Here is a 26,630-nt window from a genome sequence, read left to right as displayed (position 1 = left end):
AAATTACTCACCCCTACTTAAATTACTCCTACTTAAATACGTAGTACATAAATATAACAATATATAAACTAAATATACTAACCTGCAGATCACAAGTGCTGAATCCGGCAGGGCTTCGCCGCTTTCCTTCTCCTCACTCCTCTTTTTTTTCTGAATTTTTGGTGGTATTTTCGGGTTCAAATGAGGGGGGAAGAGGAGGGTTGGGTCTTATATTGGGGGCTTACCCCGGTCGCCCGAGGGGGGCGACAGGCCCCCATGTCGCCGGGGGGGGCGACAGGCCCCCCTGCCGCGCCCGTGGGCTGGGCCCATTGATCGGCCGAGGGGGGGCGACAGGCCCTTTTTTTTTCCAGAGACCTCCTTGCAAATTTAAAGAAAAAAATTACAGGCCTGTCGCCCTTTGGAGGAGCGACCGGAAAATATTTTTAAAATATTTCAAAACGAACATATATTTTTGAAATTTTTATTTTTAAAAAATATAAAAAAGAAAAAACGGCCCGGCTCCCGGCGTGCCTCCTCCGGACCGACCGCGACACGGCGGCTCTCTGGCTCGGCCAGGGCCGGGCCCCGCCCTCTAGAAGCCCAGCAGACCCAGAGCAGAGGCAGGCCGCGCCGTCCGTGTCTCGTGTTCCTATCCGCGGCCGTGCGCCCCGCCCGCCGCCCAAGGCAGGCTGCGCACGTCTCGCTGCTGCCTGCTGCTAGTTGCTGCTGCTGCCCCTAGCCGTCGCTACCGACGAGACGTCGACGGCGACCCGGCCCTTCCCTGCCCTGCCCACCCCCGTCAATTCCCACCGAAACTACCCGCCCGCCCCTGCCTTTCCGGGGGAGCGGAAGCGGAACCACCACCACCGCCGACGAGCCCCGCCGACTCTAGGGTTTGGGCCATGGAGCTGCCCCCCGGCGCCGCCCGCCGCACCAACTACTCCCTCCTCTCTCAGTTCCCCGACGACGCCGCGGGCGCGGGGCCCGGGCCGGGGCCCGCGCCCGCCAGCGCCCTGCAGCGCCAGTCCAGCGGCAGCAGCTACGGCGGCGGGAGCTCCGTCTCCGCCTCCAGCGACTACCCCTTCCACCTCCCGCCGCCCGCCTCGGCCGCCGCGGGGCCCGGATCGGCGGCGGCCGCGCCCGGGGGGTCGTCGCCCTGCAAGAGCTGGGCGCAGCAGGCCGAGGAGACCTACCAGCTGCAGCTCGCGCTCGCGCTCCGCCTCTGCGCCGACGCCGCCTGCGCCGCGGACCCGGGCTTCCTCGACCCCGGCGACCCCGGGAGCGGCGGGAGGGGCAGCGGGAACGGGAGGGCCTTCCCGCTCGCGCAGCCCGCGCCGTCCGCCGAGTCCCTCTCGCATCGCTTCTGGGTCAGCTCCCTCATCACACCTTCTCCCTTTCCTCCTGTGCTTCCTCTTCACGCAAGTAATGCTTAGTGTCGTTCTCTGGAAACGATCGTTTGCGAATTGTGAGGGATTCGGGAATTTCAGAATTCCGCAATTTGGTCAAACCTGCTTAGCAATCCATATATAATAAGTCTATCTGCAAAAACAAAAGCTGGAATTCACGAGAGGAACTCTGGTTTCTGGACGCCGCGACTTGATGGAGCCAGTGCTTAATAGTCCATTAATAATCCTCGAAAAATGAAGCCGTTGCTTCAGTTGCTTGACCTCTGGTACTTGTTGGATTGTACTTCTGCTCATGCATACCAACATCCTCTAGCTCAACTCATGCGAAATCATACTAGGATTTCCCTATTTCAGTGTATTAAACAGCATCAAAGATACATTTATATGTTAATGTATGAACAATTTTATCGCTGTATCAGTGATCTCTGCAGTTGTAACAAATCTATCTTCCGCTTTGTGTTTGTATTTGTATATAGTCATATACCATGCATAAATCTGGTATCTATCTCATTTCGATTTTTCCCTGATGCTTGCTTCCTAACACTTCTTTAGGTGAATGGCTCGCTATCATACAACAGCACGATACCAGATGGTTTTTACGTGATTCATGGGTTGGACCCCTTCGTGTGGTCACTATGCACGGATGTACATGAAGAGAATCACATACCCTCCATGGAATCACTCAAATCTGTCCGTCCCGACGATTCTTCAATTCAAGCCATTCTCATCGACCGGAGAACTGATTTTGATTTGGGTATGCTGGAGAGTTATGCTTCCAGCCTTTTGTCCAGCTGTACTGATGCCAAGGATGTGGTAATCCAACTAGCCAAAGTCGTATCTTCAAGGATGGGGTGAGAGTTGCGTCACCAAGCTCCTATAGGCCTTTTAATTTATTCTGGCTTATGTGGTTTCTGAAACTCTTCTTTCTAATTTTTTGTCCGTCATCAAGGGGTACAGCATCCAATGAAGATAGCTTGTTTCAAAAATGGAAAGAGTGCAACGAGGCCATCAAGTCAAGTACAGGATCTGTTGTGCTTCATCTGGGAAAGCTCCCTGTTGGTCTTTGCAAGCACCGCTCGTTGTTATTCAAAGTATGTTTGCTGGTTTAAGTTCATTTCCTGTCTGTCCATCTTGTGAAAATCTGTTACCTCAGTGGCAATCACAGCAGGAATGTCGGTAAAGAGTTCTGTCTATCCGCTGCTAGAAAATATGAACGTTTGTGATGGGTTACTTGATTATATAATTTAGCAATTAATAACTTCTTATGTTCAAAATTTCTCGACCTGAAATTTTTTACTAATGTAATGCAGATATTAGCAGATAAAGTCAGTATTCCATGTAGAGTTGTTAAGGGTTGTAAATATTGTAAATCTGATGATGCCTCCTCCTGTCTTGTACGCTTTGGGCTTGAAAGGTACCTTTCCCCTGCTGATATGAAACTAGAATCCTTCAGTGTCTTGGCTATGATCCATCGTAGCTAATGTTTGGTTTGTGCTGTGTACTCATCTCTTGTTAACTTTGTTTTGGCAGAGAATACTTGGTTGATTTAATTGGGGATCCCGGCCAACTTAGTGATCCTGATTCCTTTGTCAATGGCCCCTACTCACTATCGGTGTCCTCACCTCTTCATCCTCCCAAATTTAGGTCATTGGAGATCACTTCAAATTTCAGCTCGGTAGCCAAGCAGTACTTCTCAGATTGCCATTCACTGAATCTCTTGTTCAGTGATTCTTCCACAGGTAATTAGTTTCCAAATAGGTTTTAACCTTAATTTTTCATTAGTCAATAGGGCTTCATTACATATATCAATGTCTATCCAGTAAGCTGTTGCTATAGGCTATCTATGGAGTCTTCATGAAGAATGTTTATATCTGTCAGTTTTGTGACATACTGTATCATGCATTTTCAGGTGCTACTAGTGCAGTAACTACTCTGGACCAACCTTATTCTAAGAAACATGTTGCTGGGGATGAGACCATGAACAACTGGATGCCAGGAAAAGGTAGCGCACGGCTAGCATGGCTATCTTCTGAGGCTTGGCTACTTTTGTTTTGAGTATCGAAATAAGAGACTTGCTGTCGTACCACGCTACATATACATATTATCACAACATGTAGTACAGCCCAATTTATCCACTTTGCACCTGTATTAGGAAAGTCTACATAATTACTATAGCCCATTCATCATACGCGTATATGATTTTGCATGGCTGTCTGAAGTCGATATATTATGGTCTGGCGATGCAGGGCAAGCAGCAATAAAGCCGGACATCATTGTGCAAGAAGCTCCTCGTGAGGTTTTGCCACTAATTTCCTCCAATATGAAACTTGATAGGAAGAAAGAATTGAAGTTAATTGAGGAGACTCAGCAGTTAAGACATACAGTCAGTGATCTGTCACTTGCTGCGGATGATCTGATCATTCCATGGAACGAGCTGGTTTTAAAGGAGAAGATTGGAGCAGGTATATTTGCACACATTATACTTGAAACTTCAGCCTTTTGTAGTCCACCAGAAAAAAAATGGGGAAAATATTTCTTGTATGTTTGCTAATAGGACTGTGGAACCCATTGTGTTAGAAATTTTATCATTTTTCTTCTTAATATAATGATGCACAGTTCTGCATGTTCGAGGGGAAAAGAAGAAATTTTAGCATTCAATCAAATTTGAGTCATGCTCAGTAATTTAATCCAAAGAACACTTTCCTGATTTTGGTAAACCATTTTCTTCCAGGGTCTTTTGGAACAGTCCATCGTGCTGATTGGCATGGATCGGTAAGCTTTTGCATGGTCTATTTATCGATAAGCTGTAACTGACAGGTGTAAAAAGATTGTTGCTTTTGCTTCTTTGTTCTGATCGACTTTGCCCCATTATTGAACTAGAGGAGTGGGGAAAGGGGGGACTAGATTGATTTCTTTCTTATTGGATTCAATCTATTACATAGTCAACCGTTATGGCTGAACCCTTCTTTGACTAGAATCTAGTCTCATCTTATCTTAACTGGACCCACCTCAATCCCCTTGGGGAGGGGATTAACTAAAGAAGGCCTTAATTGGTTTCCTTCCCTTCCTTCATGAAGCTGATCTACTCTTTCTTAATCCAACTGACTTCTAGTGCTGACTGACTAATTGTGTGCAAACTCCTCATCTAGCACCAAACAGACTCCACAAAAAATTTAATAGCAACCTCCTATTATTTGGGCCGTGTTTGAATATGCTTCTCTAGGCAGTGATTTTGTGAGAAGCTGGCTACTCTGAGAAGCAACTGCCTAGAGAATCTGCTGGCTGGACAAGCTAGGGGTTTGGCAGCCCTGATTTTTTTTCTAACGGGAGTCTTCTAATTTTGATCGTTGGTAAGAAATTTGGTGAAAGAAATATTCTCAAGAAGAAAAGGTTACTCATACTCATCTTTTGCTATAGAATACTAGCAACTAGCAGATCCATCAGACGGTGTGAACAAAAATGACGAAGAAAAAGAGAATATATTTACATTCACAACTTGGTAACAGAGTTCGTAGGACAAAATCTACTGGAGCAAGTACTAAGCAATTTAGATATACAATTTGTTGAAGTATAAATGAATTGCCCACCTCTCCCCATCAGCTTAAGCTTTTGGGTTGAACTGGCTGGCTTAAGCATGCAACTCAATACAATTGAAGAAAAGTCATTCACATCAACGAGCACAACTTGCATGTAAACTATTGTACAAATCCCAAATTAATGAGGATACACACAGAAATCATGTGGCTGTTTTCCGCAAACGATTGGGCATCATCCACCCTAGGTTACGACAGTAGCATTTGACTGTTGGGATTGGATGCCGTCGATGTCGTTAGGGCTACGGCACATTGTTGTAGTCAAACGCCGATGCCGGTTCCGCACGCTCTTGTCGCAGCTAGATAGCATGGTGCTGCTGGGCCACGAGCCGCACCCCTGTGGTTCTTGACCATGGTGGGACCGGCGATGTCTGGAGCAGGAGGCCGTGCACCGTCCTCCTCCAGAGAGGACCCGCAAACTGGTGGACGGAGGGGGCATTGCTGGAAGGGCTGGGGATGGGCTGCTTTGGAGGAGGGACGCGTCGAATGGCTAGCGTTGAAGGGCAAGGGGGAGGGTTGCGAATGCGCGGGCAACACTAAGGAGGTGACTGACTCGCCTAGATGTCGCAGCTGCCGCGCGGGTGCGGTGGGGGTGGGTGGAGAGTGTTGAACCCAAAACATTTCTGTTTGTATGATGGCAGAGGGCTTGTAGTTTTTCTATCATGTTCTGGGGCATTCTTGGAAACTTCGGGCCACAATCGGCATGATTCTCCCCGAAGTGATCGCCTGGCCTGACGTTTGCCTGCGGTGGGAAAAATTGATTCCTGTGGAATTGGACCTGAATCGAAGCATTTGGGGGTGGTTAGCTCCATTAGTTTGGCCATAATCCTCCTAGAATCGGTCCCAACCAGGGCCTTGTTTTCCTCTGGGTGGGCCCACTGTTCTGGTATCTTGAGGTCAATATTTGAAAGGATTTAAATGTCAACTTGAAGGGGGTGAATAGTTGAAATCTGAAATTTCTACAACTTAAAAACAATTCTGTCAGTAAACTATGGAATGTCTGGAGATTTGTTCAGAATCTCCACAACTTACAGAGATTCCACAGAAATCTTCAGAGACTTCGGAAAATTTGCTAGAAACACAATTCGGCTACTCAAACTCAACCAAAAGTAGATCAGACAAATTTCCTGAGTTTATGGCCTTATTTCCACCCCTTCTACCCAGATACTTGCACTAAAAAACTTTCCAACAAGTAGATCGACAACAAACCCTAGACAAGCTCACTCCAAGCAAAAACTTCAACAAATCACAAGAAATGAACACAAAGACACGAGGATTCGTTTACAGAAGTTCAGTTCCGCACGTGGAACCTACGTCTCTGTTGAGGTACCCAAGAAGAATGTTCTCTTCTTGAGCTTGAACCTCCCCTTAGCGACTCCAAGGTCTGGCTAAGGTTACTTACTAACTTGTCATGGTTGTACAAACTTCCTGGGGCACACCACAAGCTTGGGTGCTCGACGGGCGACGCCTAGCCAGCTAGGAGCTTGAAGCTCCAAGAGTAACAAACAACAAACATGAAATCCATCGGCTTGGCATAGAACGAGATGCTCAAGAGATTGGAAATCAGCTCACTAACACTCTCACTTGCTCTCCCTTCAATCTCCCTCACCAAATCTCACTCGGAGCACTAGGGAGGAGTAAAAGGTGTCTTGAATGCTCAGGGAAGAAGGCAGGTCGAGTTAGGTCGAAGAGAGAGATACCCCCCTCACCCAAACCTAGCCGTTAACTAGTTAAGTTCCGAAGACTCTGGACCAAAGTTTCAGAGACTATGGACAAGTCCCCTCCGGAGTCTCGGCAAATGTGTGGAGACTCCACGCATGTCCAGACTCTGGACAAGATTCCGCAAACAGCCTGATTTCCAGAGACTTTGTAGAATTCTTCGGAGACTCCGAACAATCTGTAGAAAGCACTATAAGATATCCCAAGTGTTGAGCAAGTGCAAAGGTGTCTCATAGGTTTGTTAGATCATCTTGAGCACCTTATTTTACCGTAAAGCAAGTAAATTTCCTGCCCCTCTTGATAGTGCGGCATTACTATACTCAATTTCAAAAGTAAAATATTTAAATCCTTATGAGTTTCCAGTTTCCACCTTTCATTTCCTTTTTGGTTAACGTCTCCATGACTTTGTCCATCTACCACCGGTGATACCTGCTCATTATTCTTAACAATAACATCAGTCCCACATGAATGCGTCATTAATCCACCAAAACTCACAAATTGGCCCTAGATGTTTATTTCAATATTGAAACCAACTCCATATTTTCACAGGATGTTGCAGTCAAAATACTTATGGAGCAGGATTTTCATCCAGAGCGCTTCAGGGAATTTATGAGGGAGGTCTGTTGAACAGTTTTAATGTCGTTCGACTTTGTTATACCCACACAACTCTATATTCACATGGTTTTTATGCCTTTATGGGGTATCAGCTAATGTGTTTTTTCTTAATTTGGTAGGTTGCAATTATGAAAAGTCTGAGACATCCAAATATTGTTCTATTCATGGGTGCTGTCACTGAACCGCCGAACCTATCAATAGTTACAGAATACTTGTCTAGGTTTGGAAGTTCCTCTTGGTTATACCTTTGTTTATCTTTATATTATGATATCATAATGTTTTACCCACTAGGCTGCTTCAAACAATTCATGCCTATCTTTCATTTCAGGGGCAGTTTGTATAAACTTTTGCATAGGAGTGGTGCGAAAGAAGTTCTGGATGAGAGACGCCGATTAAACATGGCATTTGACGTGGTATTGTGTTATCTCATTTTCCCTACCTGTTCCTTCCACAGCTTTACATGCCCATGTTGTGAAATTAGAGCTATGCATTGTTACTTTGATACTTTCTGAACCCACTCTGCTGGTTCTACAGGCCAAAGGAATGAACTACCTGCATAGACGCAGTCCTCCTATTGTTCATCGTGACCTGAAGTCTCCAAATCTTCTAGTTGACAAGAAGTATACTGTCAAAGTATGGTCAATTAACTGCATATCTTATTGCATTTAGACAAACAAAATTTGCATGTGCATTTTGTCAGCCACATCAATGCTTTGCTGACACAATACACAGCTTGCTAAATATTCCTGTGCACGTCTAAACTTGCCCTAGCCTATGAATCTAATACTATCCAATCCTAGCAAACATGTGCTTTTTAGTAAGAGAATAGAGCTATAATCTTCCATGTTCTTGTTTTCTGTTGGATAGCCTGGGATTTGCTCCAGCCAGTTACGACTGTCTGGGGAATTTGTTCATTTTCCCTTCCATCACATGGGGATTGAGTCTAATCCCATTGCTACCAAACAAGCCCTTAAGTGTTGGCAGAGAAAGTTACTGAGAGAATAGGCAAAGAGTTCTAATGATTTTGTAGTAGTGGTGATATTTACAATCATGATTCCTTTTACCCTAAGCTCACATTGTCGCTCTTTAGTTAACATATTTAGGGGAACATCTGGGAGAGATGCTAAGTTCCCTAAACAAATATGAAGTTGCTCAAGTCTTGCCATAGCATGTGGATTTTCATTCCATTCTTCCTAGAGGATACATCTTAAATAATCTTGAATTTAATGTTGTCTTGACTTGGCTTTCTATTAAGTTTTTCTGATCACAACATTATATTAGAGTATCTACTTGGCCAAACCTTACAAGTTTTAACTATTCCCTAGGTATGCGACTTTGGCCTTTCAAGATTAAAACCTAACACCTTCCTGTCTTCCAAGTCTTTGGCTGGAACTGTAAGAGCCTTTCCACTTTTTCTAAAGTTCATCTCCCATTAATTGAAAAGTATGTCTTTGATAATCTTGTTTTAAATTTCAGCCTGAATGGATGGCACCTGAAGTGCTTCGAGATGAACCATCCAATGAAAAATCTGATGTCTACAGTTTTGGTGTCATCCTATGGGAACTAATGACATTGCAACAACCATGGTGTAACCTGAATCCTGCCCAGGTAACTTCACTATCTGTTATTCCCATTGGTGAAGTGACAAAACCTCTCAGGTAACTTCATTGGCAGGAGCTTCCAAGCTCAAAGAGTTCCTCGATAGGCCGCTGCCCCCGGCACCTTAGGTCCTTGGGGAGTGGTCTTGTGTTTTTTGTTCCTTTTGTAAGAGTCCACCTAAGGGTGTGAGTTGTACTGAGTACAGGGGTTGTCTAACCTCTGTACTCTTTCCTTTCTTCTATCTTAAATGAAATGACGTGCAGTCCTCCTGCGCCAACAACAACAACAACAACAACAACAACGTAGTCTTTTTTCCCAAGCAAGTTGGGGTAGGCTAGAGATGAAACCCGAAAGAAATAAGTTCAAGGTTCAGGCACAATGATAGCTAGTCTCCAAGCGCTCCTATCCAAAGCTATCTCTTTAGAAATATTCCAATCCTTAACGTCTCTCTTAACCGACTCATCCCACGTCAGTTTAGTTCTACCTCTACCCCTCTTTACATTATCGATTCGCTCAAGAACCCCATTACGCACCGGCGCCTCAGGAGGCCTTTGTTGGACATGTCCAAACCATCTCAGCCGATGCTGAGTAAGTTTCTCCTCAATTGGTGCCATCTAGACTCTAACGTGCCCATCTAGACTAACGTCTCCCCTCTCATGCCTAGTCGCGCTGAAATCGCACATCATGTACTCGGTCTTGGTCCTACTAAGTTTGAACCCTTTCGACTCTAACGTGCGTCTCCACAGCTCTAACTTCCTATTAACTCCTGTCTTACTCTCGTCAACTAGCACCACATCATCAGCAAAGAGCATACATCAAGGGATCTCACCTTGTATATCCCTTGTGACCTCATCCATCACTAAAGCAAATAAATAAGGGCTCATTGCTGACCCCTGGTGTAGGCCTATGTTAATAGGAAAGTCAATGGTGTTGCCATCACATGTCCGGACAAATGTCGTCGCATCCTTGTACATATGCTTAATGAGGGTAATGTACTTAGTTGGGACTTTGTGCTTCTCCAAGGCCCACCACATGACATTTTTCGGTACTTTGTCATATGCCTTCTCAAGGTCAATGAAGACCATGTGCAAGTCCTTCTTCTGCTCCCTATATCTCTTCATCAATTGTCGTATTAAGAAAATCGCCTCCATGGTTGACCTTCCAGGCATGAACCCAAATTGGTTTTGGGACACACTTGTCACTCTTCTTAGGCGATGCTCGATAACCCTCTCCCAAAGCTTCATCGTATGGCTCATCAGCTTAATCCCACGGTAGTTAGTACAACTTTGAACATCGCCCTTGTTTTTGAAGATAGGTACTAATATACTTCTCCTCCATTCTTCCGGCATCTTGTTTGACCGAAAAATGAGATTAAAAAGCTTAGTTAACCATACTATTGCTCTATCTCCTAGGCATCTCCACACCTCAATGGGGATACCATCAGGGCCCATGGCTTTACCTCCCTTCATCCTCTTCAAAGCCTCCCCGATCTCTACCTCCTGAATTCTCCTCACAAAACGTCTGTTGGTATCGTCAAAAGAGTCATCTAACTCAAGGGTAGGGCCCTCACTCTCCCCATTAAACAACTTGTCGAAGTACTCTCTCCATCTTATCCATAATCTCCTCATCCTTCACTAGCAGTCGATCTGTCCCATCCTTAATGCATTTGATTTGGTTGATGTCCCTTGTCTTCCGCTCGCGGACCCTAGCCATCCTATAAATGTCCTTCTCCCCTTCTTTCGTGCCTAGCCGCTGATACAGGTCATCATACGCCTTACCCTTTGCTACACTCACAGCTCGCTTTGCAACCCTCTTCGCTAATTTATAGCCCTCGATGTTGGCTGCACTCTTGTCAAGGTGGAGGCGCTTGAAACACTCCTCCTTAATAGCCCTTTGCACCTCGTCGTTCCACCACCAGGTGTCTTTCCCCTCCTGTTTGCCTCCCCTACTCACGCCAAACACCTCTGAGGCCACCTTCCGAACACATGTTGTCATCTTTAGCCACATGTCATCTGCGTCTTCTCCTTCTTCCCAAGGCCCCTCACCTAGCATCCTTTCCTTAAACGCTTGTGCCGCTTCCCCTCTAAGCTTCCACCACTTTGTTCTCGCAATCTTGGCATGTTTGTCCCGGTGGACACGTACCCGAAGACGAAAGTCCGCCACCACAAGCTTGTGTTGAGGGGCAACACACTCCCCAGGTATCACCTTACAATCTAAGCAATCACGTCTATCCTCCCTCCTAGCAGTCCTCCTGGCGCCATTCGAGAAAAAAAGATTGTTGAACACATTTTTTGTTTATCCACAAACAGTACGCACCTGAAGTGGTGCATACTGCATACCATATTGTATTGACCTTTATCTGCCTCGACACTATTTTGCAGGTGGTTGCCGCTGTAGGTTTTAAAGGTAGAAGGCTTGAAATCCCTAAAGATCTGAATCCTCTAGTAGCCGCGTTAATTGAATCTTGCTGGGCAAGGTATGCATTCTTATTCCACTGATATACCCCTTCCGTTTTACTTCTCTGAATTTTATCACAAGGACCTGGGCCTATTGTACTAATGCTATGTCTTTTGTAGCGAGCCATGGCGAAGACCCTCATTTACAAATATTATGGAAACTTTGAGACCATTAATTAAGGTTCCAGTGCCGCAGTTGAGTCGATCAGATTTGTAGTCTGCTTTATACAGTTACAGGAAGGTGTATTTTAGTGAGTTGTCCTGATAAGATCAACACAAGGGAGGGTTTCGATATTGACCTGCTATAATTGAATAATCCATCGACAGTACCACTCTACTCTGAGAATATGGTTTCCGTCATTTACACTAAAACGAATTGTGCAACTTCTTTCCACGTCTTAAGGTATGCTGCCATTTTCAGGAGTTCTGTTCCTTGCCAACATTTGTAAGTATCTATGGTTTGTTAAATGTGCGATTTACTTAGATATTTTTAAGAAGATTGAGTTCAGTTAAATACAAAATCAAACAGTATATACAATGTACATGAGGTAAAGGAATGCTGATGCTAAACCCAGACTATGTAGCTGCAGTGCTGTACTTTCCATTTTGTCTTCTGCTCAATTCACATGTTTTCTCACAGTGTATGCTGTATAGAACGTTAGAAATTTATTGCTTGGGGTTAAAGGAATGAGTTAATACATATTGAGGTTAGACGTTTTAGGCGAGTAATGCATATATATCAGTTGCTGGCTACTTCCATCAACTGCAATAACTAACTGAATGCTCAACATTATATTTTTGAATACCTCAAATACACAGTTTGATTAGTCTGGCCTGATAGCTGTTGCTACTAGTATTTGTGATAATGGAAGTTCCTTGGATTTCTCAGTCTGCATTTAAATTATTAGGCATAGTTGGTCTAGGCTTCTTCACTTTTGACTGGCTTTATGCTACAAGCACCAAGTTGATTGTGCATCACAATGCTTAACTGAATGTTCTTGTTCAACAGAACTTGTTTCTGGTGACTAATATTGTTTGTAAAGGTTGAGCGTTCATTGCTGTTTGCTGAGCTCTTACTGCTCCAACTTAATTTGCAAGTTAATTTACCCTTTTTTACTTGAAAAAATAGTAGTGCTGACGAGGCTATAATAACTACTTACAGGTCTGCATGTTGCTTTATTGGATATCGGATGGAACTATTAGTCTAACTTCCCCATGAGATGTAGGATGTGATGGTCTGCTAATTTGGATTTTCAATTTGTTTTATATTCGGAGTTCACCTGTGGTGATTCTCACATGAGAGAGTGCACTCTGGGGTTCGAATCCCCCGGCCATGTCCTGTAAATTCTAGTTTCTCATAGATTTCTTTGTACAGTATGTAACTAAAGGTAGCCATGAAAACAAAAGGTTTTGGCCGACTTGCTTGAGGCCTTCAGTTCCTATACCACCTGGACCAAGCAGTGCAGTTCTGTAGAAGTTGATGCAAGTCTGTATGTATGCCCGTTTCTTCATTTCTTGTAATGTAACATATCTTAAACTTAGGCGAGTGATAGTGATGATATTGTTGTCACCGAAAGCTGAAGATCACCAATAAAACATGAATGTTTTTGGGTTTCAGCCATGCTTGTGCTGTGGGTCCACGGCTTCACTGATTGCCGGATATTTCGTCCGTGCAGCAGATATGTCTGACCTGATGGGATAATTTCGGTGTCACGGAGATATCGTGCATATAATTTCGATCAGTGCATGCAAGTTTCTCTACGTCTCAGCATTTTTTTTTTCCTCACAAGCTCTAACATAGCACTCTCCGCATCAAAGAAAGTAAGACATATTTCGTTTCATTAGGCTAAGGCTTTGGCCGACATTACTCTATTAATTGGTCGTTTTGATACAAACTTTTAATCATGAATAAGTACTTTTGAATATGAATCTAACAACACCAATTTCAATCATAAAATTTCATATATACTAATAAAGTAATTTTTAGTTAAAGCATTGTTCTTACATTCTATTATACTTTCTCCGTTTCAAATTATAATTCATTTGACTCTTTAGAAACCAAGTTTGACCACTCATCTTATTTAAAAAATTTACACAAATATAGTCAAATTTAAATTCTTCTTGAAAAACTTTTATTAATAAAGCAAATTGCAACAAAAGAAGTGATATTTTACACAACTTTTTGAATAAGACGAGCGGTTAAATTTGAAGTTAAAAAGGTTAAACGAATTATAATTTGAAACGGAAGTAATTTTTAGTGGGCGAGTAACTTTTTGAATAAGTAGTGTTCACATCTTGAGTAGACACTTCAGTCACAAATCCCAGAAATGGAAAGGGGCTGAGTGATAAAAGGGCAGCAGCTGCCCGGGTTGCGAGCCTGCGACGGTGCGACCTGCTTCTCTGTGTCCTCTTCCTCCTGGCTTCGCGGCTCGCGTGCCTCCCTCCCCACCTCCTGGCCTCCCCTCCCTCTCCCCAGGCAATACTGACATTACGGTTGACCGTAAGTTGCAAAAGTCACGGTCGACTCCACCTACTCCACTGCATGGTGGATCCCACCACTCCTCCTTCTCCTTCTTTTTCTCAAGCGCTCCCGGCTCCTTTCCCTTCCCCTTTCTTCCTCTTCCTTCGTCCTTCCCTGATCCAGCGCAGGGGGACCCGAGTTGGGCGGAGGAGGCGCAGCAGTGGAGGGGGGTGGCGCCGCCGGTGGGGAGGCGCTGCAGGGGCATGCCGCCGGCGAGGTGGCACGGCGGGGCGGGGAGGGGCGCCGCCGGCGGGGAGGCGCTACGCGGGCCCGGGGTACTGCTCACCTTGCCTGCTGCAGTTTCCCGTTGTGGCGCGCCCTTGTTTCTCTCGTCGCTGCTCCTAGTGCAGAACATCTCCTCACCTTGAACCTGCTAGCGCCCTCGACGCAGGTGCTCCTGGAGCTTTTCGCGAGTTTTTTTATGTACATTTTTTGTTTCTTCCATTTGATAAATTTCTCTCTGTCAAAATTTTTCTCGCAAATTTTTTTTTATCTCACCAATTTATTTCTTGGAATTTTTTCTACCCACTAATTTTTCACTTGAATTTTTTTAACTCATAAAAAAATATCTGAATTTATTTTTTTTTCAGAAAACGACAAAAAAAATTTCTAAAAATAAAAAAATACTGTCAGAAAATCGACCGTACCGAGACTCCCGTACGGTTGACCGCAAAATATCAGTACCCCTCTCCCCATCTCGACCCGAAACGCTGACGCGAAATCAAATCAAACCGGCTGCTGCGTTCACTGTCCGAACCACCTCCCTGCCTCCTCTTCCTCGCTTGCTCCCCCAATCCATTCCTCCCGATTCCCAAACCCCAGAGGCGGCGCGGCCACCGAACCCTGTTCCGCGGGTTCGGCTTCGATTGCCTCAGCCGCGCCTCTCAAACCCTAGCTCCCTCCCCCACATGCTGCGCCCCAAACCCTAGCTTCCCCGCCATGCGCGCCTCCGCCTCCGCGGCCCCCATGGAGGCCTCCGCCTCCGCCCGCAGATCCGCGCCGGGCCCCGACCCCGGCGCCAAGAAGCCGCGCCTCGCGCAGCCGCCGCCGCGGGACCCCAGATCTTCGTCCTACGCCGCCGCCTCCAATGGCGCCGCCGCCAGCGCCGCCGAGCAGGCGCTGGTCGACGAGCTGCTCGGCCAGTACCGGACCGCGCTCGGGGAGCTAACCTTCAACTCCAAGCCCATCATCACCAACCTCACCATCATCGCCGGCGAGAACCTCCAGGCCGCCAAGCCCATCGCCGCCCTCATCTGCGCCAACATCCTCGAGGTGACCTTTGCCTTTTGACTCCCCCTCGTGCTCATCAAACTACCCCCTTTCCCCCTCAACGCACCATGTAAAAGTAATTACTAAGGCGCCGTCAGTCGTAGCAAGCACTGTCTATGTCTGATGCTAGATACAGTACATGTGCTATAGGTGGTGGTGTAGGGTTACGAGGCCTCTGTGCATTGTACTGGTGTTCATGCTAGCTATCGAGATCAATCGCTATTGATGTTGTGAAGGGAATTTCTGTGTGTAAAATCGCTGCAAAAGGAAATGCTGATTGACCTCTCAGACAATCTCTCTCTCTCTCTCTCTCTCTCTCTCTCTCTCTCTCTCTCTCTTGCGCCTGCGTCGCTCACTTTGATGCTAATATACGTGGTTTTATATATTTTATGTCATGAAGTTCCTTACTGGACTTGATTTCCCAAGATTTCATTCGCTATTTAAATTTCGGACTCCTGTGAAACGGCAAAACAAATATGAACATTATTGTTGGAACCATCCTCTACTAAGAGAGGGCTACAGCAGTTATCAGTGGTACTAGAATATCATAAGTTATCGGCTTATGTTTGGACACTGTAACAGGCTTCAAAACCATTTCATTCCTATGCTTCCACAAACCTGGGCACAGATTATGTCATTACGCTGCATTACCTGTTATGCTACTCTCATACCAACTGATGCTCTCTTGGCTTTTTTTGTACCCTATCTGATGAAACGTTGAATCTCAAAGGGTCTCAGAACTCAGAAAGTTCTACTCCAAACTGAAGTTTTTGATATATTGTCATGCAAATCTGAATGATGTATGGATGCACTGATGAAAGGACAGGAAATTATGAAGTGTAATAATCTATGCCAGAAGTGTGTCTGTGGCACGCGCCGGGCTTCTCACATTCCTTGATAACTGCCAAGCATTTGGTTGTCTTGGTTGTATTACTTCTTTCTGTAACTTTGCTGCTATCTTCAGGTTGAGGCGGCATATTATTTAGGCTCTTTTTTGTCCCCTTGTTTTTATGCTAAAAGGAAAATTACTGGATTCTTTGGAAGTAGGATCGAGTCCTAGTCACCGGAGAAAAGGGCCACACCATTGGATATGTTCTGTCTTCAAATCATATTTGCTAGCGTTCTTGTCTTGAATTCACATTCGAGGCGTATCAGTGTTGTTGGTTTTTTCCTGTTGCGCTGCATTAGTATAATCTTGCTTTTGTTTTTAGCTCTATCCACTATCTATAATGTTATGTGATTGTTATCCACTACGGATTGAGGGGCATACCTATCTCATTTGGCAGTTGCTTGTGCCTGTAGGTTCCAAGTGAACAGAAGCTACCATCTTTATATCTACTTGACAGTATTGTCAAGAATATTGGAAAAGATTATGTTAAACATTTCTCTGCAAGACTACCAGAGGTTAGTATCTCATGCTATACCATCTTCTTGACGTGGGAATAGAGGCAGTTCCAACCCCCGGAACAATAATTCTGAGAGTGTAACATGGACATCATAATGAACATGAGCTTCCTTGGTGTTTTTTTTTGTTGCTAGGTTTTCTGCAAGGCATATAAACAAGTTGATCCTTCTATACATCATAGCATGAGGCATCTTTTTGGAACATGGAAAGGAGTGTTTCCGCCACCTCCTCTCCAAACGATTGAGAAGGAACTTGGTTTTCAGTCATCTGCCAATGGATCGTCAAGTGCTGCACCATCGAGGCCTGATTCTCAGTCCCCGCGGCCATCCAATAGCATACATGTTAATCCAAAATATTTGGAAGCGAGACAGCAACTCAATCAACCAACTAAGGCAAGCTATATATTATTTCTCAACTTATCTGGACATACCCGTTCACTCCTTTGGCAGGAGAGACAATCAAATCGTGTACTGTGTGTAGCATTGAAGTTACCACTTTGTTCTATTGCACCTCATGTGATTTTGTTTCTCATGTTGTTTTTCCCTTACTTTGGACAGGGCATACTGGGAAGTGGTGCTAAGGCAGCTGTAATTGCTGATGCAGGCGATGATGTTGAGAGGCCTAACAGGCTAGGTACTGATAGAAGTGCAGGGCGACGATTAGATGCTCCTAACGCTAGGCCTGTGAGTTCTTATTATCTCTTTGGCTTTTTTGATACCTCTTGATGTAAAATGCAAGAAAGCCTCAATGCTCATTGTTTCATTCATATTTTCATACTAGTTTGACTATTAACTTGCAGAACATTCAGCGCACTCAGAGGGACCCTTTTAGCAATCCTGTAAATGAAAAGCAGGCAGGTAGGGATGTCAGGGGCCTTGGATTGTCCAGCATTTCGCAGCAAGCTGTTGTTGGAACTGGTCAAGTTCGCTCAAAACCCAAAGGTCAAGATGGAATCGGAGGGCTGTATTATGGCACTGATGTTGGCTCTTCTGAAGAACAATTTGACCGGCGCAGCAACTTTTATTCAAGCAAGGATGTTCGGCCATCAGGACCTGTACGTTTGGATAGCGCACTTCTTCCAACTCCTTCCATTAATTCTGATAGAATTGGTAGGCCTTCATCAAACAGAAGTTGGAAGCACTCCGAGGAAGAAGAATATGTGTGGGATGACGTACATTCTCAAGCAGCAGATTATGGTGGTAACAATACTGTAAGAAAAGGAGAATGGATGGCCGATGATGGCAACGCTAAGTTTGCAAGCCTCCAAAGGGCTAAATGGCCTGAGGTGGGAGCTGTTGAACATTTAGACCCAAACATACATAAACTAGATAGCTTACCAAGATTTGGACTTGCCACAGGTCAAGATAGAAGACATGCAGCATACTTGGTATGTGAACCTAAGCTATTGGAGAAGTATATTCAGTAATCATGAAATGTTCATTACTGTACATAATAATACCAGAGATGTTTTAAACTGTCTACTATGTTGTCTTTTTTTTCCCTTTCAATCTGAACCATTCACAATGAAATTTACTTTATATATATCTCCACTTTTTGTTCTAGTCAAAAGACTATAATGTTGTTGTCTTTTTAATTGCTCAGGATCATGAAGAGTACATTCATGGTAGGCATGAGGTGGAACCAAGAATTGATAGGGAAATTAGGCCTGATGGACAACAGCTCCCACCGCATCGAAGTTCCTCTCTCTGGGTGTCGCAGGAAAAAGTACACCCAGACATTGGGCTGGATCCTAGGATATCAAGGTTTTCCAATCAGCCAGGAGAAAGGTCTACAATTTATACTGGCACCATGTCAGCAAGTATCACTTCATCTGTATCTGTTGGGTTATCAGGAGCCTATGCTGGAAGATCAAGCCTAGATAGTGCAAACAGTGTACCAACAAGATCAACTGAGACCTTTGGGCAGCAGAAGCACAGATATTGGTCATCTTCCCCTCCACCAGTTCACTCACCTTCATCTACTGCACCCTTTGCACATCAGAGTTCTCCAAATCCTGCTGAGCCTGATTTTTATCCCTCCAGACCATTTTCTCAATTGGGCCAAAATCCTCAAGAGGAATATAGCCAAAGAGTGGCAGCATTTGCTAAAGATTCTCATTTTATTGCTCAGAATGCTGGACTTACTCAGGGACAACCTAGTCTACAGGCAACCCAGCAGGCACAAAAATATCCTACCTTACAGTCAAAGCCACATATCAAGCCAACTGATCAAGTGCAGGCAAGCTTTTCACGTGAAAATTCTCCTTCGCTGTGCAGACCTTCCATCCAGCTTGGAGAAGTCTCTTTGCCCACTGATTCCACCCCTATAAGGTCAGATTTGACAGGTGCTAGTAATTTGTTGGCTGGTCTCATTAAGAGTGGGTTCAAACCAAATAACCCCGGCGATCTTGCAAGTTTGAGGGCACAGCCTCTTGTTCCGAGTGGACCACTTCCACATACTCTGCCATCTGCTCCAATGGCTTCTTCATCACTGCAAAATGCAGCTGGTGAAAATACCACTCTGCAAACTCAGATAACCAACACTGCGCGTCCACCTTTACCACCGGGTCTGCCACCACCTCCATCAACACAGAGTGCGGAGAAAGCTGCACCTCTCTCAAGTCTTCTCAGTTCCCTGGTTGCAAAGGGATTAATCTCTACGCCAGCCACTGATTCATCCACCGCTGTCCCTTCACAGCCAAATGAATCAAGTGTCAATGCTACAAATGTCACAGCTGCAGCTATGCCTTTGCCAGCTCAGATGCCTTCAGTTGGTAAGGAGGCATCTAATTCAGTTTCATCTGCCCCAACAAACGTTTTGTTACTCAAAGCTGTTGAAATCAAGACAGGTGACCTTATTGGCCTGGAGTTCAAGCCAGAGAAACTTCGTAAGTACAATGAACATGTGATTAGCAGCCTCTTCGGTGACCGAAACTATCAGTGTAAAATCTGTGGTGAGAGGTTCAGTCTTGAAGAAGAATTGAGGTCACACACGACATGCGGTGGGTCAAGGGCATCTGAGACTAGCTTTGCTGGAATTGCACCTAAAAAATGGTACCCTAGCAAGAACAGTTACATTGATGGATCAAATGAAATGGAGGACAGCGCTGAGGCATCTGATGTGGATTTAAGTTCTGGGGAAGTGTGCGAGTTTATGGTCCCGGCAGATGAGAACCAAATCATCTGTGCACTATGTGGGGAGCCATTTGATGACTTCTATTCTATTGAGAAGGGGGACTGGATGTACAAGGACACAGTATTTCTGGAGTTCCCCAATGGAGAAAGCAACTGCGGAAGCAATGTTGAGGGCAAAGAGCAGGTGCCCATAGTTCATGTAAGATGTATGCCAAAGGACTCAAATGACGGCATGGAGGTGGACTAGCATATTATCGTGTACAGCAGCTGAAGCAGCCAGCTAAGTCTACTGGGGGCATTGAGATGGAGGGAGCGAAGAGGTTTGCACGAGGAAATGTGCAATGGCAGCTCATCTGTTGCAATGGGGCTGATGTCATACATGTAAATGGATTAGTGGGAAAGGTAGTATTGAAAACAAAATTTTGGTCAAGAGCTGAAATCGTCCATTTGTTTTATCGTGCCCTGTAGAAAGTGCTTTACACAAAGAATAAAGCCCCCCAAGGAGCACTTTGGCCATGTGAATGAGAATAATCGAAATCCTAATATTTTTGGTCTCCATCAGAGGGATCTTTCTGATGACAGAAAGAAAAGCTTTGTAAGAGCATGTCAAAAGAGTGTATTGTTTATTTACGAGGAAAAGGGGGATGATGCCCCGCATGTAATTCAGACACTGGTTTCTGACGGACACTTGCTCTCATCATTTTGAGTAGGGATTTTGTACTTGAGAAGAAACTGATAGTAATATAACATGATAGGAAGGGCAAAATGGGTTAGTTGTGATTGATTTGCTAGACCTGTCGTCCTATTTTTCTTTCCAGTGCCATATGTTTCTGGTAACGCGTTTTCGAGTTGCATAGATGAAATTCGACAGACAACAAACTCATTTCTTGGATGATGGACCTGATTGCCTGAATATCTTTTCTTTCTTATAACCAATGGATGTAAGGCTGTCACTCCTCTAATTTTGGATATATACTGTCTGGCAAAGAATATTATTCCATAATTATAAATTTGTCTTACAAGTCGCTTCATTTACCAACCTACTGTCCCCAGCTAGACTTCGAACTTGTACATGCAAAGATAATTAGGGGGGGCACTGTTTCCACATGCTTTGTAGTTTATTTGCGCTAGCTGTTCTCTTTTGGGTTAGTTGGATCCATGCCACTACAATTTCACGATTTTTGATTTCATGTTGAAATCGATGCCATTGAGTGGCATGATTTTCAACGTGAAACCCAATTTCACGGAGTTGTGGTGGCATGAATCGAATTTTCCCTCTTTTAAACTTCGTCAACCTGGTTACCGCGTACCTATACATTACGTGTACGGGAACTCAATTATGTGCTCCAAAGTCATTTTCCTTTGCCGGTAATCTGTCTGCGAATGTCCAGAATTGCCTTGGTCGGGACGGGGGGGGGGACTGGGCGTTTGTGTTGTTATGCCTACTTTGAAGTACAATTGTGCTTTTGCCCTTAGTTTTTAACTTGTGATTTTACCCTTTATTATTTATAAATTAATACGATTTACCCCTAATCAAGGGGCAAAATAAGGGCAAATATGCAAATTCTCAGAGCAAAATTGCAATGACTTGTGAAAAATAAAGGGTAAAATCACGAAATTAAAAAAAATGAGGGTAAAACTACAATTGCACTTGAAAGCAGAGACAAGAACATCATAAAAACCTAACAATTATATGCACCATTCGCCGCTGTTTAAGAGTTTCTAGAGTTGCATCTTTTGGGATGGAGTTAGTCAAACTTGTTTAAATTGAACCATAAAAAAATTCGGTAAAAATGATACATAAAAAAGTTATATAGATTGAGTTTGCCTGGTTCAAGACTCATCATACAAAAAATGTTTACACATGACATATCCTCTGGTCTTGATTGGGACTCCTGCTTTCACTTTCTGCAATTATTCGCGGGGACGAACTGCCTCTACCAGCGACCATAACCGGGATCACATTCCACTGCCTCCTCAAATTTCACCTACCAATAAAAATCTCGGTGGTAGTTTGCCCTCACGATGGGATCCGCTACGATGCGTTTAGTGTCGTGCGAAGACAGGAGCATCGTCTCTCGTCGGAAACGGCTCTCCTTTGGTACTGATCTGTCATGCATCGGATAGCAGAGCGTCAGAAAAGGAAAAAAAAAACTAGCACGATGTTTATCTTCCAACTAAGAAGGATTCACGCTTGTACAATGCTAGCCTCGACGGTTTGCTTGCAAAACCGAGCGTGTGTGGTGTGTATATATTGTGCCTTTTTTGTGTCATGTGAAACAGGTGTGGTTGTTTTTCTGTTAACTGACTAAATAAGTGCCAGTCTGCGGATCAAAAGGGGAAAAAAGGTACCATCATGCTGGAAATTGAACAATAGAAGGCAGCCGTTGCTTGCTTGTCTCGTGAGAGGACCCCCTCACTCCATATGATCTACTCTGATCTAGACTCAGGAGCTGGAGTCTGAGGGTGTGTTTGGTTGGATGTGTTTGTAAATGAAATGGTTCAAGTTAAATGGTCATCTTTTATTTGGCCGGGTGAACCGTATCAGCTCATCAAGGATGAAGCCATCCAACTCTTAACATAATCTTGTGCTAACACTGACGAATAATATGGGTCAGGAAAATTAATTGGATCACATCATCCAATCCTCCTCCGTACATGAACCATTTGCAAGATCCGACCAAACACACCCTGAAGGCCACGAATGGTCAGCCCCAGAGATTTTTAGGGCTCGAGATCTCCCAAACCCGTCAGTGGCAAAACGGCAAATGGTAAGGCTGTTTCCAGCAGACCTCGTATCCCATCCCGCATGCGGAAAAAACGTATCCGGAGTCAACTGTAGCATGTTCCAGCAGATCTCCGATGCGGATGTGCAAAATAGGAACCAGCCCGTCGCGTACCCCATATCTGCGCGCTTCTCTCTCCTTACCGGATACAATCTTGCCTAGATGCGCACGCTGCTGGAACACCCGGATTCTTTCCGAGTTGCAGGTGGTGGGCCAGAATGTGCATCCCATGTGATTTCCGCATCCGCAATGGTGTGCTGCTGGAAACAGCCTAACCCCAGAGATTTTTAGGGCTCGAGCTCTCCCTGTTTAGTTGGTGAAAAATTATTTGTTATAATGTTGTAGCATATTTCATTGTTATTTGATAAATAATATTTAATTATGGACTAATTAAACTTAAAAGATTCATCTCGTGCTAATCAATTAGACTATGTAATTAATTATTATTTTAAGTATTTAATACGTGTCCGAACATTCGATGTGAACGGATACTGTAGAATTTTTTTTGAAAACTAAACAACGAATCGGAGAAAGGCGAGTGTCGGTCTTGTCTGAATAAAATCGAGCGCTCAACGAGGACGGCCACCTACCAGAAAGAAAGTACCAAATCGGTGAGGAAGCGAGCAACACCTAGCTAGCTTAGCTGCCCACCTGCCGGCCGCGGCCTCCTTCGTCAGCTCCTCTCTTTCTCCACTCCTCGCCAAGTCCAAGTCCACTCGCTCTCGCACCAACCACGCCGCCGGCCGGCCCTTGAATCTTCTCGCGTCCTCCCCAGCAGAGCAGATGCCAACGCGGCAACGCCAATCCCAGCAGCCAACAACAGGAAGAGATTGTGCCCTTTTTCCTTTGTTATCTTGTTATCACGCGAGAGCGAGACAAGGAAAGAGATGGCGTTTTGATCGGTGAGCCGCCAATCCTTCAGGACGCGACGAGACATGTCTGTCAAGCAACAGATGTATCATGACTCTGCTGTAATTATGAAATAGTAGTATGCTGTAATTATGAAATAGTAGTAGTAGATGCACACTGCCTTCGGCAGGTTGGAGCCGGAGAAATAGTGTGAGAGAAAATACTATTGGTCTGGTTGGAACTGGAGTAGTGTAAGAGAGAAATATTGTTGGGCTGGAGCTGGCTGCCGAACCGAGCGGCAGACAGCAGTGGCTGTTGATGGTTTTCACTTGATTCCTTCCAAGGTTTGAAGAAGAAAGAATCTACTGTAATTACATACACCCACAGCATACAGCAAGAGCCCCCCTACATTTCACCGTTTCTTCGGATTTCACTACAAGAATTCAAAAGCTAGGAGCATCGAGGAGAATCATCGACCAAATGCAATGCAATCCTCCTCCAAATCGAAAGCGAATAAAAGAACATTTTCTTGCGCGTTCCTCTTTCTAATTAAACAGAAGCGTGGCGATCGATTCACCATTGATTGATCAGTGCTGGCTGGTGCTGCTGGTATTGTCGACGCGGGAGTAGGGCGCGGCGGCGGCTTCCCATGGCGTCATGTCCATGGGGTAGCTGCCGAGCACCCTGAGGAAAGAGGTGAACTCCTGGATCTCGGCGAGCGCGTTCTGCGCGCGGACGTCGGCCATGGAGGCCTGGAAGTCGATGTAGAACATGTACTCGAAGTGCTTGGCGGTGCCGACGTTGGCGTCGTCGACGAGGCGGATGGGGCGGTGGCGGTGCGGACGGCTCTCGATCTTGGTGAGCGAGATGTCGCGGAAGGCGAAGGCGGAGAGCACCTTGAAGAGGATGGAGGTGCCGTCGGCGTCGTGCGCGAAGACGATGCTGGTCTTGAAGGGCCGGTCGGTGCGCGGGACGATGGGCTCCCGCGCGAGCATGACGAAGCGGGTGACGTTGCCGGCGTCGTCCTGGATGCCGTCGGCGAGCACCTGGAGGCCGTAGAGCTCGGCGGCGCGGGCGGAGGCGATGGCGGCGGTGTCGCGGAGCCCCGCCGCGGCGACGTGCTCGGCGGCGCCGGCGGTGTCGTCGAAGGCCTCGCGCGCGACGTTGAGGCCCATGGCGTTGAGCGTGAGCTCGCACTGCGCGAGCGCCTGCGGGTGGGAGATGACCCGGGTGAGCAGCTCCCGGCGCACCCCCGGGAGCGCGAGCAGGCAGTGGTGGACGGGGAGCTGGACCTCGCCGACGATGTGGAGGCGATGGCGGAGGAGGAGGTCGTAGTTGCGGTGGATGCTGCCGCCGAGCGAGTTCTCGACGGGGAGCACCGCGCGGTCGGCGATCCAGAGCTCCACGGCCTGGAAGGCCACCTCGAACTGGTCGCAGGGGATGGCGTCGCAGCCCGGGTAGGCCTTGGCGGCGGCGGACTCGCTGTAGGCGCCCGGGACGCCCTGGTACGCCACGCGCAGCTGCGACCCGTGCATCGGCGCCGGGGACAGGTCGCTGATGCTCAGCGGGCGGGGAAGGTTGGAGACGGGCACCAGATCCAGCTCCGCGGGCGCCGGCGCCGCCTCCAGCGCGGGGGCCGGCGGCGGCGGCGGCCCGTTCACCCGCGGCGCCGGCTGCCTGCCCGAGTTGCTGGCGCAGGCGGCCTGCCAGCCGGCGCGCGCGGAGCGGGCGGCGGCGCGGCACGGCTGGGCCTGCAGGCGCGCGGATCTGCACCCGCCGCCGGGGCGGAGGTGGCGCGGCCCGGCGAAGAAGGCGTCGAGCACGGCGGGCGCGGCCTCCATCGCGGCGGCGGGTGGATTCGCCGGGCGATTTCGTTCCCCGCGCTTCGCGGCGCTTTTTTTTAATTTTTTCCCCTGTACTAGTCGGCTGGAGCGGTAGGTGGGTGGGCGGTGGGTGGCGGAGAAGGCAGCTCAAGCCACCCAAGCCAGCTAGAGACGAGGGGCTCGCGCGGGCGCGGGGTTTAATACGGTCGGGCTCAGGACGGGGGCGTGTGTGGTGGGCGGCGCGGCGGACCCCTCGCCTTGTCGTTGCGTTGCGTCTGGCTGCGCCGCGGCGGCCGGCGAGGTGACGGGTGGTGTGACGCCGCCGGGGATTGGTGGGGGCGGGCGGATCCCAACAAACGCAACGCCGCGGAGACTGACTGACTGGAAGCCGTTGCGCTCCTCCTCCGATCCCATCCCACTTCCCGCCACGAAATGTACTGCGGCTAGGGGTAAATTATTAGTCGCGGAGGCAAGTACCAAAAAGTTTTTAACTTTGGCTGGACAGAGAGAGACTTGGACGGTGCGTGCATTCTGTTCCGTTCCCCCGTCTCTGGACTGACTGGTGTGGTGTTTGGTGACAGCGGCGGCCGCCTGATCTGCCCGGCTCTTGGGCATCTTTGCAATGCGATGCTAGCAGCAATCTTTATTTCGAACGTGTTCGAAACGATTGTTATCGGCTTCGGCTGGACCTATTTTACGCAAATTAATTAAGATTACTGTGTGCTGCGAGATCTTCCGAACGATTGAGCGACCCCTTCTCGCTCGTCTCGGAACCCATTCGGCGTCACGGTTTCAGCCTTTCAGGAAGAGTACCTCACCCGTTGAGCTGACCACGAGCCGCTCCATCTTTGCTGGGGGCGCCCCCATCCAATTCTCTTGGCACGCTGCATAGCTGTTTGTTTGGATCACGAGACTTTTGTATAAGTCTCTCGAATTTATGGAGCTAAATAACCAAATAGGAGGAATTTTTTGAAGCTAAAAATATATTAGGAGTTAAAGAATGAGAAATCCCACTTGAGACTTTTTGAGATTTTTAGCCTACAATTTCATCCTACCCTGTGGTCCCCACCTCCTCTATCTCCATCATGGCTGGCTGCATGCATGCAGAATAAGGGTAGTAGGGTATTTTGTTCACTTTATTTAATGTCTTTTAGTTCCTCTAAGGCTAATCTCAGTGGAAGTTTCATGGAGAGTTTTATGACACTAAATATCATTAATTTTGCTAACGTGGCAAGGAGAGAAAATGACGAAGTTTCATAGAATGTGAGGAGAGTTTTTATCACCATGAAACTCATCTGGCACGGTTATCTAATTTTCAATTTAAATATCTAGGTCCATAAAACTCCCACTAAAATTGGCCTAATCCATGAAATCAAACAGGTAGACACTAAACATTTTAGCCTAGGGACTAAAAGTAATCTAAAGATTTTTTTAACCAAACAGGACCTCAGTTGCAGCAACGTGCAACGTGGCAGG

General features: G+C 46.3%; 2 protein-coding genes across 2 annotated transcripts; one reads left to right on the top strand and one right to left on the bottom strand.

The window, feature by feature from the left end:
- The first annotated feature begins 646 nt into the window (after positions 1 to 646).
- On the top strand, positions 647 to 20,575 carry LOC120695190. The gene is made up of 23 exons (XM_039978490.1): positions 647 to 1,346; positions 1,938 to 2,236; positions 2,335 to 2,476; positions 2,696 to 2,799; positions 2,916 to 3,124; positions 3,295 to 3,387; positions 3,632 to 3,847; positions 4,117 to 4,157; positions 7,247 to 7,315; positions 7,432 to 7,532; positions 7,641 to 7,725; positions 7,847 to 7,945; positions 8,638 to 8,706; positions 8,789 to 8,920; positions 11,293 to 11,387; positions 11,488 to 11,583; positions 12,008 to 12,024; positions 14,607 to 15,160; positions 16,460 to 16,561; positions 16,697 to 16,954; positions 17,120 to 17,245; positions 17,362 to 17,949; positions 18,165 to 20,575. The coding sequence occupies exons 1-23, from the start codon at positions 882 to 884 to the stop codon at positions 19,941 to 19,943; spliced, it is 5,739 nt and encodes a 1,912-aa protein (XP_039834424.1). The 5' UTR covers positions 647 to 881; the 3' UTR covers positions 19,944 to 20,575.
- Positions 20,576 to 23,542: 2,967 nt separating this feature from the next.
- On the bottom strand, positions 23,543 to 25,304 carry LOC120671086 (arogenate dehydratase 1-like). Its single transcript, XM_039951327.1, has one exon. It carries the CDS (start codon positions 25,170 to 25,172, stop codon positions 23,919 to 23,921), a length of 1,254 nt encoding a protein of 417 aa, XP_039807261.1. The 5' UTR covers positions 25,173 to 25,304; the 3' UTR covers positions 23,543 to 23,918.
- Positions 25,305 to 26,630: the final 1,326 nt, after the last annotated feature.

This window comes from Panicum virgatum, chromosome 2K, assembly GCF_016808335.1.
Source record: "Panicum virgatum strain AP13 chromosome 2K, P.virgatum_v5, whole genome shotgun sequence".
In the NCBI taxonomy this organism is placed as follows: domain Eukaryota; kingdom Viridiplantae; phylum Streptophyta; class Magnoliopsida; order Poales; family Poaceae; genus Panicum; species Panicum virgatum.
Note: the sequence above shows the minus strand (reverse complement) of the source record. Positions and strands in the feature narration are given on the sequence as shown.

Bases quoted from the DNA above. Each gene is read 5' to 3' on its own strand.
- LOC120695190 (XM_039978490.1), top strand. From the start codon at position 882: ATGGAGCTGCCCCCCGGCGCCGCCCGCCGCACCAACTACTCCCTCCTC. The intron at 16,955-17,119 runs GCAAGCTATATA...TACTTTGGACAG, and splicing joins AACTCAATCAACCAACTAAG to GGCATACTGGGAAGTGGTGC. The intron at 17,246-17,361 runs GTGAGTTCTTAT...ATTAACTTGCAG, and splicing joins ATGCTCCTAACGCTAGGCCT to AACATTCAGCGCACTCAGAG.
- LOC120671086 (XM_039951327.1), bottom strand. From the start codon at position 25,172: ATGGAGGCCGCGCCCGCCGTGCTCGACGCCTTCTTCGCCGGGCCGCGC.